Source organism: Euprymna scolopes, chromosome 28, assembly GCF_053919585.1.
Source record: "Euprymna scolopes isolate OS-2025 chromosome 28, ASM5391958v1, whole genome shotgun sequence".
Lineage (NCBI taxonomy): Eukaryota > Metazoa > Mollusca > Cephalopoda > Sepiida > Sepiolidae > Euprymna > Euprymna scolopes.
This window is the reverse complement of record NC_136509.1, coordinates 27,597,736-27,614,830: the sequence shown is the minus strand read 5'-3', so window position 1 is coordinate 27,614,830 and position 17,095 is coordinate 27,597,736. Positions and strand designations below refer to the sequence as shown.

The 17,095-nt window shown below is 32.8% G+C and overlaps 1 protein-coding gene across 28 annotated transcripts in view; it reads right to left on the bottom strand.

The window, feature by feature from the left end:
* Positions 1 to 17,095, bottom strand: part of LOC145249540 (uncharacterized) — a 917,547-nt gene that overhangs the window by 574,656 nt on the left and 325,796 nt on the right. For all 28 annotated transcript variants that reach the window (XM_080111167.1, XM_080111174.1, XM_080111165.1 and 25 more), the window contains one exon: positions 16,055 to 16,235. In XM_080111167.1, the coding sequence (XP_079967293.1) occupies positions 16,055 to 16,235 (181 nt within the window). The remainder of the gene's footprint in view (positions 1 to 16,054; positions 16,236 to 17,095) is intronic.

Below are 17,095 nucleotides of genomic sequence, written 5' to 3'. Positions count from 1 at the left end.
CTTATTAACCTCCATTTTCCTGGTTTATCCAATTGAGAAATCGGCCGCATGTGATAAGAAAACGGCACAAATGATTGTGCAAAAGCACCAAAATACCGACAGTGTTCATGATGAGCCTAAATCTGGTCATCCTAGAGTTACTTCTTACAGGGAAGACAATGCTATCAAAATCTGCAGCCACAGAAACAGATTTGAAACCGCTCCCCAAATCAAACAACAGTGTAATCTTAAGAAATTCAAAATAAGAATGTAATATTTATATATTGTCTTACAGAAGTTTAGAACATGGTACCGTCGGTTTCAAATCAAAAAGAGATTAATCTATTATCGTGTCTTGTTGATTAGCTGTTTGAAACAATGATCATTTGTTGATAACTTGTTAGTTTGAAACCGACAGTATGGTGTTCTAAACTTCTGTAATATAACATATATATATATATATATATATATAGTTGTATCGCTGTAGTTTCTCAAGTTCTCACTGAAACTCCAGTGTTTATCGTGGAGTGCTCAATGACAACAGATCATAATTATAGTATGTTTATTTATACAAACATTATTAGCTCCATATGTGTACACATGTTTTTGCGGCAATTCTTTTAGAGGAGCAGCATTCTCAGAACAGATCTTTAACAATGAAACTAGACTTTAACTTCTTATATATAGTGTTCTCCTGTTATTTGAAAAGAAATGTAAATTTATAATACAGAAAAATAAAGAACAAAAGAGAGAGAGAGAGAGAAAAGAAAGGGGTTGATGATGCTTCTCTAAAAGAACTGCAGCAGAAACGTGTGCATATATGTAGCCAATAATATTTGCATGAATAAACATATATATAATTATTTTTTATTCAATTTAGGCAAACAAAATTATCATTTGTCGCAACAATAAATCTGTGTCCATCTAAAAGAAAATATCATCAAGTGACAGATGACATCTTTTAAGATTGAAACAGTAGATTTATTGTTGGGATAAATGATAATTTTGTTTACCTAAATTGAATAAAATATCCTCCTCTTTTTATTGAGCACTATCAACAAACTTATTAAGTTTCAATAATTTTTACTTTTGGATATTTTTAACCTGGAATATATATGCTGTTTTGGTAAAAAATGTTTTTTCAATTATATTTCACTCTTTGTGTATATCAATCCTTTTTGTTCAGAAACTCAATGTATGTTAAATATAATAACAGGGTATACATAAAAGAATAGCAGTATCGTTATATTCCAAGATCCAAATATTTATTTTCCATTCAAAATTAGAAATTCTTTGCTTAGATAGAAAAAAAAAATACATAACAATAGAATGCTCCAAGAAGAAAAAAAAAGTTTGTAGAAGACTCAACATAGTATGTTTGTTCCGGCATATATATGTATATATATATATATATATATATATATATATATATATATAGTAATTAAATGGTAATTAGTAAAAACCTGAAAAAAGTGCTCAATACTATTGTAGAGCAAAAATATATTATATATTTTTTATTACCGTTTTATCTGCTTAGTTATACATATTTCGATTACCGAATCATGTTAACGATCTGATAATCTAAACGTGTAACTAAGCAGATAAAACGGTAATTATATATATATATATATATATATATATATATATATATATATATATATATATATATATTATAGTTTTGCAATAATCAAGACAATATATCACATGTTTATTATACGATGCATTGAGTGTTAAAATCGTTTCGTAACAATTTGGTCAAGCTTAAACATTATTTCGTTAAAAGATATTCCAAAATGGCTAATCTTCAGACGCAAAATACAACTTCAATACATATACAGAAGCCTACACAATTTCTTATTTACTAATACAAGCAGCAGCGAAACTCACCTCTCCATCCTTTATTTTTATCACTTAATATTGAATTATGTCATATGTGTGTGTGTGTGTGTGTGTGTGTGTGTGTGTGTGTGTGTGTGTGTGTGTGTGTGTGTGTGTGGCGAATGTAAATGATGATTAGATATGTTTAAGTTTTATTTATTGGTCAAAATTAAATCCCATTAAAAGCAATGGTAAGTCAGCATCATTATAACAGTGGTTATTCATCCAGGGAGTACAAGTCTACTTGAGAAATAAACAAGTGGGTTTTACACTACACATGCACACACGTACGCATGCACACACATGAGTGTATAGAAAACTGATCACATTTCCTGATAGTGAATACAAGCCACAATATTTACAACTCCACCCTTGTTGACACCAATTTCCTGAAGAGGTGGAAAGGCTAAGTGGGGTGGGGTACAAGATAGTAAAGGAGAAGAAAGAAATGACTGGAGAAGGAAAGAGGCAGCACAATTGGAGTGAGAGAAATGAAAAGACAGAGGGACCAAAGTGGGAAGGATGGGGGGAAAAAGTAAAAATTGTAAATAGCAATTAAGAAACAAAGAAAAAGAAAATAGACCAAAAAGAAAAGAAAAATGGAGTAGGAAAAAAAGTGAAGAATAAAATGGAAGAAGGTTGAAAAAAAAAAAAAAAGAAAAAAAAAGAAAAAAAAAAGAAAGAAAGAAATTGCAGAAGAAAGTATAAAAATAAAAATCGAGAAAAATGCAGAAAATTACGCTTCTGAATTTTTTAGATGAGGAATGGTTATTTGAATGATTTGGATTCTTCGGACTACTATTCTCATCTTGAGTGTAATTTTCACAACGTTTCGGCCGATGTAATCTCCTACATTCTTCAAGTGTATCTTGTCGAACCCGGGAATATTTCTATCAAACTTGATGATCAGTGCAGTGGTTAAAGTACTTAGAAAAATTAAGTGTCAAAGTGATAATCTCCTGAAGGTTGATGGTTCAATTGAATGTGGGTGACGGAAAAATACAATTGCTAATTACTTAGCAGCTCTATCTAGTCATCGCCGATAGAATGAGAGCATGCTACCCTCTTGAAGCAAATAAATTCCACCCAAATTTTTTAGTTTGACAGAAAAATTCCTGTATTCAACAAAAAGGTCGGCGGTCTCGACTGGAACGCTGTGATAATGACATTTGAGATGAAAACAATCGTCTGAAGAATACAAATAATTCAAACAAAGTAAATCGAGAAAATAAAAACAAAGAAAGATCGAGAAAAAAAAGCAAAGAAAAATCGGGAGAAAAAAGCAAAGAAAAATCGGGAGAAAAAAGCAAAGAAAAATCGGGAGAAAAAAGCAAAGAAAAATCGGGAGAAAAAGCAAAGAAAAATCGGGAGTAAAAAGCAAAGAAAAATCGGGAGAAAAAAGCAAAGAAAAATCGTGAAAAAAAAATAAAGAAAAATAAAAAAAAAACTTTGAAAAATCGAGCAAAAAAAAAGAAAAATCGAGCAAAAAAAAAAGAAAAATCGAGCAAAAAAAAAAAAGAAAAATCGAGCAAAAAAAAAAAGAAAAATCGAGCAAAAAAAAAGAAAAATCGAGAAAACAAAAGAAAAATCGAGAAAACAAAAGAAAAATCGAGAAAACAATAATAAAGAAAAATCGAGAAAACAATAACAAAGAAAAATCGAGAAAAACAAAACAAAAGAAGATTTATTAAAATAAATAAGGCAGAATTAGGAGAGGGGGGTAGGAAAAAGTCATGTAAAAAGAAAGAAATATGTAGGAAATAGAAAAAGGCATCTATAAAGTAAAAAACGATTATTGGTAAAAGAAATATATTTTTAGAAGAAAGAAAGAAAAATTAGCAAAAATTAGCAAAAGAGATTTATGGAGAAAGGCAATAAAAAGGCGTGTGTAACAGTGCAAAGAACAGAATTCAAAGGAAAAAAAAAGATGAAGCTAAACAAAGAATGAAAGCAAAAAAAAAAAAGAAAAAGAAAGATTTAAAACAAAAGATTAAGAAAAAGAAAAGAAGAAAAGTGTAGAAGCAAATAAGGCGAAAATTCTTTAAAAAAATAAAAATTTGAATGAGATATGTGGAGGATGAGGAAGCGGGTGGGGGCGTTTTTAAAAAAAATGTGTCATGATAACCAATTATCCTGAAATGAAAAGGATGATTCATCCATTTCTGATTGTTGCAATTTCTTCTTTGCCTTGAAGAAATTTCTTCTTTAGACACATTTTATTGTATTTCTGAAACTTGGTGGGAAAAGCATTGCAAGTATTAAATCTCAAAGAATATCTGTTTAAAAAAAAAAAAAAAAAAAAAAAAGAAGGCAATTAACCCCCTACCCCACCTCGCAGAAAAAACTACATCTGAAGCCTTGTTTCTGTAACCTATGAAAACTATTTTAATTACTTAAAACCATGGGTAAAACTATCAAATGTTTTATATCCTAGTTTTTATGTTTTCAGTATGTTAAGGTACACCCCCCTCTCTCCCGAATATGAAGCCATCATTTTGTGCTTTATGTTATCCTGGCCGACACACACGAGGATTGAAAGGAAGAGAGCCCCTCAGAAAATTGCCTTCCCAAAGTGAGAAGAAAATTACTGAGAATATGAACCTCCTAGTGTGACAGGGCCGCTGACGCATATTTAACAGCAGCAGCATGACACACATGCAAATGACCATACCAGTGTGCGAGCTGACGTCATAGAAGAAGAAGAGAAGGAAAAAAAGCTGAGAGAAAAAGGACACACACGAGTGGCAAGTAACGGAAAAGTATGTGTCCAGTGATAGTGAGGAACCACGTAGGCGACCGGAGGACTTGGTTGCATGAGTTAATATGAGAGGAACTTTAAAAACTAGATGTAATCTGAACTTTTAACAAAAAGATGGTCAGACGACTGTGTGTCGTTAGGTGAGCCGCAGACATATCAGCGAAATGAAAAAGAAAGATTAAAAAAAAAGACAATGCATGACGGGACAAGGAAGCGAAGATGAACTGGTGTAAAAGATTTGAAACCTGGGTGGCAACAGGATAAGCAAACATGTTGACGTGTAAGAAGGAAAAGCATTTGTTCGACACAGAGTTTCGTCACTTACATGGCAAACAAAGAGAATTTTAAAAAAGATGAAATGCATTGTTTGGAAAGTACCGTTAATAAATGCCTTTTATTTCAACTTGAAAAAAGCAAGTCTAATTTCTTTCCTTTTTTGTCTCTGCAAAGTAACGTGTAGGTCCGTGTTAAAATGCGACCTGTAACAACAACGTTACACTCGAGCTGAACAGAAATACTATAGCCGGACTGACATGATTGGCTTAAGGCAAGAATTTCTTCACAGCAACGAATATTTGATATCCTAGCTTTTACGTTTTTATTGACCATATTGGTTGAGTATATCTGTGGTAATTTAACCGCAAAGTGATTCCTATGAACGCTAAAATACAAATGGCTGTAATTGCTTGCACTTTTTACATCTCCGCTTTGTTGGAATTTGCTTAGCTTCTCATCTCATTCCCCAAAGCTAGTAAGTTTGAACATGAACGTGTGACCTCAGAAGTATTTTCAGCCAATGAAAATCTTTCCACACCTAAAAAAAAAAAAAAAAATAAACAAAAAATACCTATATGTGAATGTAGTAAGTCATGTGAATTGAGAATTTCCTTTAAGAGCTGGTCAAAAAAATTAGTTCGAAAGACTCCACCAGAAAATTCAAGGAAAGAGACCATGCCATATATCTGCATAGGTGGTCACCAATTTGCATATTGTGTGATTGTGGATAACACACACGATTGTCGAAAGGAAGAGGAGAGGACAACAGTGAAGAAACAACTGCACTTGTGTACATATACATTTATTCTCGAACAAAAAAAAAGTTTGTAACTTGCTTTCCCTATTTTGTTGTTTAGTCCTCATATTCCATGAGCACTGTTTCTGACAAAGGGGAAAGATTGCTGTTTTCTGGGTCAAAATCTATTCTAATAAGTTTTCGACCTTAAAATAGTAATTTTTCTTTTTAACTCCTTACATTAAATGGCTTCTTGCTTTGTTTGGAGCGATTTCCATAAAAAACAAAAAAAACAAAAAAAAAACTGTAAAAGTGGGTTACTAAACAACACTCAATGGCCAAAAGTACAGCGACATAATTTAACGTTGTAGCTCCCATCACTCATCTTCAAACATCTCATAGGGTTCTGCATCTTTCAGGGATAGACAAGACAGTTGGTCGGACCGGTTTCGTAGCTCCATCTGGTCATAACAGCTTTTGATTCCCCTATATCCGTTCTCAAGCAATTGCCAGTTACAATTTGGAAAGAAAGAGATCAGAGGTCAGCATGACCTAGATTTAAATTCATAGATCTGGAAAAAAAATCTTAACACCCACAACATAAATATCAGAATTTGCAGGTGGAAATGCCGAATGAATAATAGAAATAAAGCATAGGATTGAAATATCATTAAAACGTTACACAACACACAAGCCAACATTTTCCAGAGAGACGGACATAAACAGAGGCTGAAGAGAGTCCTATAAAGGAGACTAATTATAGATCCCTTTTTGTTTAGATTTGAAACCGATGGTACTGATGTAGTTCTGATCTTCTGTTATCTGTATGTATAAAAGGCAAAACAACCGTGCATGTTTTGTATGTCCAGCAAAGGCTTTCTTCGCCAGGGTTCTCGGAGGGAGGGGAGGGGTCTATTTTTAAAAACTTTTTATATACTCCTTAGATTGTAATATCTAGGATTTGCGAAGGGACGTCATATCTAGATTTATTTTGATCAACTCTTATAAAATTCAAGCTATTCCATCCTCTTGTGTGTTTGCTTGTGTTTTTCGTATAAAAGCGAAACTCATCAAAAATAAAGGCAGCTTCTCGGCCTTTCATGCCAGGGATGTCCAGAAAGCAATTAGCTTTCATCAATGTGGAGGAAACCCCTCATATCAGACAATTGCTATTCATTTGGACACTCCCTTTTTTGTGGGGAGCTAGTTTTGCCCAACATCGTGGGGAAATAAATAAATGAAACAGCAGAAAGCTGAACTGGCCTTCAGCCAGCGTTCATTTCTGCATTCACTTAGCAAGCCATCTTTTTGATTGACATCGCTAAATTTGAACACTTTTCACTTCCTATGGCTTTGTAGTGTAGCGGTAAAAGTTCACGTTTTCTTTCACTTTCTTTTCCACCTTCAGGTTCATCACAAGTTCGAGCCTCCCTACCTACTTCTTTCTTTTATACCTCCAAACAAACGGACAACGCCAGGTATCCCTGCTAGTACATATATAAATATTATGCTTTTATCTTTTTAAATTTTCTTAATGATTGAGCACTGTTAACGTTCTCTTCCACTAACTTTACAATATACACACACACACACAGTCATCTATATAATATATTTCACTTTCTTTGCCCATTTTATTTTTTCTCTGAAACTACTAGACTGATTTGGTTGAAATTTTGTATGGACATTGGTTATGATAAGGTGCAGTGAACTAAGTATTATGATATCCATTTGATCCATAGTTAGGGATTAATAGGGATTAGTATTTAATGCAAAAAGTAGCAGAAATTCAACTATCAATTTGGCATAAAATCAACGGGCTATAACTTTTGCTAGTTTTTAACAGGCTAAGAAGTCTAGTAATATAATCAATCTCCAACCCCTGTTCCATCGCCACAGTGTTGCATCTCTGTGCCTGTTTTACAAATATTTAAATGGAATGTGCTCTGATAAACTTGTTGCACTTGTGCCCTCGACATACATATCCCCCGACAAACCCGCTTAGCAACAAAATCTCACCCCTTCATTGTTGAGGTCCCTAAATGCCAGAAAGCTTTCTACTCTAATAGTTTCTTCCCTCGAACAGATATACTTTAGAATTTCCCTTCCTGCTACCTGCTTCCCTGGCTGTACTGATATGCAGAAGTTTAAATGTAATGTAAACCAATATCTTGTTCATCTTTCCCAGGCATGGTCGCAAATAGTAGTCCCTTATGTCCAAGTGGCGATATGCCTTGTTATGGGTGAACATGAGTAAAAAAAATACATACATATATATATATATATATATATAATCATAGGTTTAAAACTAGTGTTATGCTTTTTAATAGATAATCCGAAAAAAGGAAATGGCTTTAAAATAAGAAAAATTAAATTAACACAAACCCTATCTTCCAATGACATCTTCAATTTGGTGAAAGAATAAGGCCAGAGGAAAATGAGAACTTCTTATAATTGTAAGAGTTGTTAGTGGGTGGATGTGTCTTTGGCTACTAAGTTAATGATTAATTAATGTTTCTCACACATGCACCCAGTGGAACCCGTAATTTAACCTGAAAGTAATCTGGACTTTGACAACTTCCTCTTTGGAAGGGATTTTTTTTTTTTTTTTAACAGCCCTCATTAGCGAGTAAAACTGCTTCCTCCAATTCATTAAGAATCATTTCTTTGTGAGGTTATTTAATGCCAAATCCAGTAATTTTATTGGAAGTCTTTATGCTACAAGTTATTTATATCCAATACTATTTATGATTTGGTCTGGTTGTTTTGTTTTACGGCATATCAACCCTTTTCAGGTTATTTTGGAAGTTTTTATGCTTCAAGTTATTTATATCTTTAATACATAATACTATTTATGATTTGGTTTGGCTGTTTTGTTTTACGGTATATCAACCCTTTTTCAGATTATTTAATGCCAAATCCATTAATTTCAGTAAAATTATGCTTTAAATTCTTTATTGTGCTTGGTTTGGTTTGGTTGTTTTGTAGAAGAAAATTGTTGTTTTGGCTTTGCAGAACATGACTGAGTTTTACAAAGGGAATAAAAAAAAAAAAACAATAACATAAATGCCTTTTAGATCAAGAAATCAATATCTTCGCGGAGTCTGATCTGGTAGCACCAGAAGCTTGGACATCGACTTGCTACTAATATGTAACACATACACGTGAAAATATAAAATGAACAAAAGGATAGAAACAAAAAAGACAAATTACTCCAAACAAAAAGATTTGATTCAATGTATCTTCATTAATTTGGAGACTTTTTCAAGAACGCATGTTAAAATAACAGAGACCATATTTATACATACTGGTAGAGACAACAACAGAATTGAACAGGTTTAAAAAAAAGAAAAAATAATAATACATGTTGATTGATACAATCTTTTGAAATTTGAATCTGCTTTTCACTCATCGACAAGCAGATTCAAATTTCAAAACTTAAAAACAGCAAATGGCTTTTAAATAAGAAAAAATAAATGCGCACGATCCATATCTTCCAATGATGACATCTTCAATTTGGTGAAAGAATGTGGCAAGAGGAAAAAAAAAAAAAATGGGGGGGGGGATAATAAATTTTATCATATCATGTCTAATCATATATGAGATATGACAAATTACACAATGTGCGGATTACTTCTGCTCAAGCAAGAATGAATGAGCGGGTTTTTGTGTAACCAATATGAAGTCGGGAGAGGATCAACCTCCTCTCTTTGTGACTTCCTACAGCTAAAGTAGGACTTCTGCTTTTCCACGAGTCTGTAAAGGAAAGATCCGTAATTAACATAAGATTTTTCCTCTGTTTGCGACTTTCTACAACTATTTTCATTTGCACGGATCAGGTAATATTGACAGTAATTTATAGAAGGTTTTATTATGACCTTTTCTGTGTATGTGTGCGTGTGTTCACTATACAGCCAGGCCACGATCGTCTGCTTGTTGTGCTGCTCCAAAGTTGCTATTTGATTCTAACATCGATCTGGGTGATTTTACTCAGTTCTGCTATGGAAGAATTCCCCTCCAAATAAAAATAACAATTTCTGTTTAAAACAAGTAACAAAGTTTTTGTTTTTTGGTTGTTATAACAATACTCTTTTTCCTTCCTTGAATAACAAACTTGCTAATGAGAAATTTTAGCCTGACCAAATCAAAATACACAAAATCAAAAACTTCAGACGATCTATTTCTATAGGTCTCTCATTTAAATCAGGTAACAAAGTTTTAGCCTTTTTGGAGATTACAGGACAACAAGCTTGCAAAATTCAAAATCTTAGCCTGACCAAATCAAAACACAATTTATCAGCTAAGAACGCAAGAGATCATTTTGCTTAGAGCAACATGCAAACCTCAACTCTCAGATCCCAGAAAACCCAACTGCCTCCGAGATGTCCGGGGGGCACCAACTCGCCTCTCCTGCTACAATATATAGTACATATATGGTCTGATGGTATGTCTCTCTCTCTCTCTCTCTATATATATATAGACATACCATCAGACCATCCAGGTAGTCTCTCCCTCTTGGATGAGGTCAAAGGGTGGCTCCACACTCCCTAAAGTCCGCAAGCTGGGGCCTCACCATCGGATATAGTTTAAGGTCGTATCCAGGACCGAGAAGGGAAGGAGAAAAAAGAACGCTGCAAGCCAACTTTCCAAATGGGAATGGAACAACCTGCTCGCACTGTGAAAGGCAGTTTAAGGCCAGGATCGGTCGTGTCAGCTATCTATGCACACATTCAGAACACGACTACCATCCTCACTGCCGAGGGGTTGCCAAAACGATTTCTCACTCGCAGTAAATCTGCTATTCACATGCAAACATGCAGCCGTCTAGTGAATATTTACATTATTGCTCCAGCAAAACTGCCATTTCTTACAAATATATCTTGCGAATTCCTATCCTTTGATTTCTTCGGAATATTGTTCTCGTCTTGAGTGTTATTTTCACAGCGTTTCGGCCAATGTAACCTTCCAACCTTCTTCACATGTATCTTGTTGAACTCGGGAATCTTTCTATCGAATTGAGTAATCTGCACAGAACATAAAATGGAACCCTTTTTTTAATCCACGGGGGTAACATGCTCTCGCTCCGTCACCCATGATTTGGTTCAATCCTCAGTGCGAACGACACTCAAAAATACAATTATGAATTACTTATGTCTTCTACCGGATCATGGATGACAGAACGAGAGTATGCTACCCTGATGGGATTAAATAAAGGGTTTCGTTGGAAATTCGTCAATCAATCTAGCAGTGGCCTTGCTATTATCAGGCTGAGGCATGGTTCTGTGCAGTTCTAGGAGGTCTACTCTTTAATGCTTTACTTTCTACCCTTTGCTAATCTCCTGAGGTACATCTACTGGGGAATGCTAACGAGGCTGCTCAGGCATTTTTTTGTAGACCAGCATGCACTTTTACAAATCAAATTTTATAAAAATCTCACCTGACCTTGTGTCTAATCTCCTGAAGAGAAGGTAAATAAAATATGAAATTGATTCTATGTTCTTTCTATCCTGGAAACAAATATTTTATTTTATTTTTTTAGATTATATATTCATTTTAGATTATATATTCATTACCCGGTCGTAAAATATGCATAAATATTACATTTAAATTCACACAGACACTGAGACACGTGCATGCAAGTATTATATTTTTTTCTAAACAGTTCACTTCTTGTAACTAATAAAGGAAGAAAATATTCAAGCTAAGATCGAAACCAAAACTTAAAGACAGTGAGTCAAGTACGATAACCATTAGGCCAGCTTGACACGATCTTTAAAAATAGTTTTCAAACCTACTCATTCTTAACATAAGGAATCTGTCATGTGAACAATTCACACATGCACAGTTGTGAAACAGTTGACAAACAGATAAAAATCTGATGACCTTCACGTACTAGTTTTTCAATTTTGACTCCTTAGCAGCCCTTTTTCAGGATGAAAACCGATTAAAAAGTTTTCCACATGTCTGAATACACTATATACCAAATTTGAAGTCTGTAGATTCAAAATCCGTTGAGTATATAGGTTGAGAACTGTCCGCTCTCACACGCACACATTCTCACTTTTATAGATATAATAGATAGACAGGAGCCACGGATCCCTTCTCACAAGAAAAATAAGCTTATTTATTAACTGATATTTAATACATATTGTTAAAATTTCATAAAAAAATTTTTTTTCACATTCTTTTCCTCCTTTGCGGTATGGATTCGAGCCTGCCTGCCTACTACCACTTTTTTTTTTTTTTTTTGCTCAACACACACCGCCAAACACACGGGCAACGCCAGGCACCCAGGCTAGTTTTTAAATAAATAAAAAAAGAAAGAATCGTCTTTTGACCCTGGAAAATAGGCTCACATTTTTCTGATTCCGATACCTTAAAAAAATTGTGATTCCCAATTCAGATTAATCATTCCAACACTAATATACTCATAGCTAACTTCATATAAATAAAACTGGGGGTGAGGGTGGGGAGCAAAATATGGTTGGAAACTACTGGCTTAAAGCACATGGCAACAAATGCTTCTCTTTAAAGTTCAGCCTTGTGTCATACTTGGCCTCGTGAGGAGCCAAGTAAACAATCCAATCTTATAATAGATATTCATATCAAGTTCACGGTTAATTTTATGTTTATTTATATATATATATATATATATATATATATATATATATATATATATATATATATATATATATTTACTGTACAAGACTGACCACAACGGGCCAAAGTGTGAGACTTTCTCATGATTTAAATGCAGTTGCCTGATTTGAAAATCCAATGCAGAAAGTTGGGTTAGGGCTAGGTAAGGTGCGTGTACGTGCGTGTGTGTGAGGGGTGAGGTTAAAGCATGGGGAGAAAATGAAAAGAAAGATGGAAGAGAGGAGCAAGGAGACCTAAGAAAAGCAGGAGAGAAATAAAGAGTGGTCGATAGGGTTGCATCTGCATGAAAAATCAGTAGAGTACAAAACCTCGACCCTCAAGACGAAATCAAGTTGGTATTTTTATAACTTTTGGCTATTGTATCATTAGAAAGTATTGTAGACACTGCTGCTTGCTATAGCTGGAATGCATAAACAAGTAAGCATATACTATTTTACACATACAAACACTATATATATATATATATATATATATAAACTTTGAGTAAAAAAAAAAAAAATGTAAAAATAAAGAATGCAGTTTTAAACTTTACATTCCCGGAAAAATAAATAAATTTAACCTATCGCAGACTTACCACCTACATAATCCTACTTCTAAAATGTTTACAATTACAAAATAGAATTCAACTATATAACGATGAAAAAAAACCAAAAAAAAAACCCCAAAAAACTAAACATGAACTAATTTTGTTAAATAAAGATAGACTTAGTACTTGCATAAGCCGACTCCTCAAATGTCTACAATTATAAAAGAATTCAACTATTTAAGAGTAAAAGAAAAGAAAACTTAAGTAAATATTTTTTAAATAGAAAAACGGGGATCCTCAGCTGTCTCCTATGTAGCTGTTTCATATATATATATACAAGTATAATTAAAAACGCTTTTTTGTAAGAGATTAATGTAGTTTGCTTGAAACATGTTTTAGTGTGTATATAAAGGTAATTTATAGAAGGCAATACATATGATGATGGATTAAGCTCTGCAGATTAAAGTTAAACTAATGTGTGTCTATATATATATATTTCATTTAATCACATAAATTAATATACAAAGATAAATTTTCAGTATTTACTTCAACAGTGCTCGATACATACGTAAAGCTAGGTAGTAAGTTATAAAAATATATATGGCAATTAAGCTACACAGAATATTCCGAGTTTCGTTCTCATGACAATTCATCAGGCTTATTATATATATATATATATATATATATATATATATATATATTACTAGATGGTGTACGCGCTATTGCCCAGTATTAAACATAACATTACATCCCTTTAAGAAAAAGAATAATTGAAAACAAATAAAAAATCCGATGACCCCCCCCCCTCAAGTACCTAATTTTTCAATTTTAACCCCTTAGAAGCACTTTTTTCTGGATGAAAATCAATTAAAAAATCTTCCATGTGTGTGAATACTCTATATAACAAATTTCAAGTCGGTAGATCCAAAATATATACGTATAATTATTTTTAGACCTACAGACACTAGTTTTTCATGCTTTTGCAAATCCTCAGTGAAGAAAGTGACGGTTGCTACTGGTCGGGAGATTCAAACCCAGTTATAAAGCCACCCTTTGACTCCATTTACTCGGAAGTTACCTCCAGGCCAGCATCAACCACCGCAAGAATAAAGGGGAATTTTACAACTATAGATGCCAAATATAGGAACAATGTTTAGACAGCCAACAGTGTTTAAATGATTGGTAATTGTGAACACTGTACAATGTCAGCTGATCGCCTTTTTATTTCCCAGTCAGTGCTCAACTTTAATACTTCTTAAACAAGCTAATAATTTATATATATATATATTAGTTGTTTTTATACACTTTTATAGCATTTATTATATTCTTACCTGTGTAAGTGTGATCTGGTAGAAATTCAGTATGATGTTTCGGGAACAATTCCCTTCCTCTAATATGTGTTAAACTTCAATTCAAACATACATATGAAGGCTGTTGTAAACTAAAGAAAATATTTCTCTCTCTCTCTCTCTCTCATATATATATATATGTATATATATATATATATATATATATACTAGCTGTACACTGCCATGCGTTGCTGTGACTCACTTAGGCAAAAAAGAAAAACATTCCAAAATGAGAAAATGCATATTTCTTATATGCTTAATTTCCCAGTATTAAGTTAAAAAAATGGAAAAAAAGAAAAACGAATTTTTATCTCGTTCAAAAGTTGTCAACTTTTGCAAAAAAGAAATGATTTTGAAAAAAAAAAAGAAGTTTTTTGAATACATTTTTTAATCTTAAATATATAAAAACATGCTTGGATTAGATAAAAACGCTATTGTAAAATGTCGAAACAATCGGTACAGTAGTATCTTAGATTAATGATTATGAACATACTTTTTACATTTATATATATATATATATATATATATATATATATATATATATATATATATATATATATGACAGCATCTTTTAGAGTAGTTGTTTCATTGAAAAATATTTGCAATTTGTAAAAAACTAAAAAAATTAGCTTGAAAAAAAAAAAAAAAAAAAAATGCAAAACGAAAATAGAAAAGTAAATTTTATATATATATATATATATAACTAGCTGCATCTGCCCGGCCATGCGTTGCTGTAGCTCAGTCTGGTTAACGCAAGTATTAGATTGATTTTTATCGCACAGCAATACGTGCACACACATACATGCACACCTTGTGTAATAGTCAGAAATAGATAGTTTAAAAGCTTCAAAATCACACATACAGAGACGTTGAAGTATTTAAACTGTCAATTTATTTAGATGAAAAAAAAAATAGTTTTTGGCTTATAAACATGTGTCGGAAAACATTAACAACTACGATTTATGGAAACAGAAAATATTTAGTGTAAAAAAGAATTTTAGTCAATTATACTGTAAAAAAAAGATTTATTTAACATGAAAAAAGAATTATTGGCTAATAAACATGTGCTGATGTGTCACAAAACATTAATTAACAACATCAACGATTTATTTAAACAAAAAAGATTTAGCACGGTAGCATAAGTGTATAAGAACAATTAACATCTATGATATATTTAATGTAAAATTAAAAGTATTTTTGGCTTATAAACATGTCTCGATGCATCGCAAAACATTTTTTTAATAAAATCTATGATCTCTGCGAGTGTTCCGGATATGCAAGCAAAAACGAAAAAGATGTTATGTATATATATTTTTGCTTATGCACGTTTGTTCCTGTAATTAAAGGTAACAATATTTAAATGCCTGTGTATGAGCAGTTAACATGCATGTATTTGTTTTTTTCTATTAGCAATAATGTTTTCTATAAAGAGCGACATCATTTAAGAGAATTTTTGAAGTGTTCATTTATGTAGACAATATATTCATTCCAGAATATAAGAATGTCAGGTCTTAACCAATCAGATTGGGTGGATTATGGATAGGGAGATCTTATTATTTATAAGCCAAAAAAAGGGAAAAATAATGGTAAGTCTAAATTGAAACACCATATCTGTCGAAAGTACAGAATTCCTCCTGGTGATTAAGCGCGGTAGGAGGGCTTGATATTCAGAGGATAAAATAGGAACTACTTCCTCTAAAGATGGTTGCAATTGTGATGGTGTTGCACTTAGGATGAAATGTTAGATCTTCTTATAATGATTAAATGTATTTAAAATGGCATTCTAAAGTTACATAATAACATCTGTTGTTGCAAACCTACGGTACTTTAGTCCAGAAAGGAATTTCTGCAATCAAAATATTATATATGGAGATTAAAGTAAAGGTAATACTTACTCTGATAGCAGTTGTGCTATTTGTGTATGTCCTCGGTCAAGTGCAAGTTCTCTTGCAGTTTTTCCTTGGGCATTTGTGGCTTGAATGGCTTCATTACTGACATTGCTCAAAACCAAACTGACCACTTGCGAAAGCCCATGATGAGCGGCAAAATGGAGGAGGGTGTCACGATTGTCCAGTTCTGAAAAAAAAAAAATAATAATAATAATTGATATTAAATAAAATAGAAGCACAAACCTATCAAGAGAAAATATTTGCTCCCCAAATTGAGCTTTCTAATAAGGGACGTAATAGTTATTTAGCTATTTAGTATAAAGCATTGTTCTTCATAAATAGAATTGAGCTCTCTTGGTAGTCATTTACATAAACAAATAAAAAAAAAACGTAATTTCACATATTTGGCAAAAGAAATCATGTACCAGATCTGATTGTTGTCCACGAGATAAGGTTTCAAATCTCTACTTTAAACACTCATCATAACTAACCACATTAAAGAGGCATGATAAACAGCTGCCTATTGATAACACACACACACAGTCACATATAATCAAGAAGTAAAAATTAAGTTTACAAGCCAAAAGCTTCTGTAAACTTAAAGCGAATTAAATATCAATATAACCAACCAAATAAAAATGCTCAATACAACTAAAATAGGAAATAGAGCTTGTCATAGTAAGAACGAAGTTTGAAAATGAAATGGGGAAAAAAACATGAACCGTTCGGCCAGCCAGAATGAGTTACTGAAAGATGTTTGAATTTATTTAAGTAAGAACCAAATTGACAGGCGCCCGCACGGAAGTCGTAGAGCATTACAACAACAACAATGACGTAAGCAATAGTTATTCAGCAAATGAGGTCAATGACCAGGTTTATTTGTTATAAGCGAAGTAAAAAAAGAAAACATAAAAACGAACGTTAAAACTTAAGCGGGGCGGGGAGGGGGGGATCAAAACATTGAACAAAAAAACTAACGTAAGGCAAACGAACGATGTTAAATGTAAAAATCGAAAAAACAAAAAAGAAAACAGAAAAACGAACGTT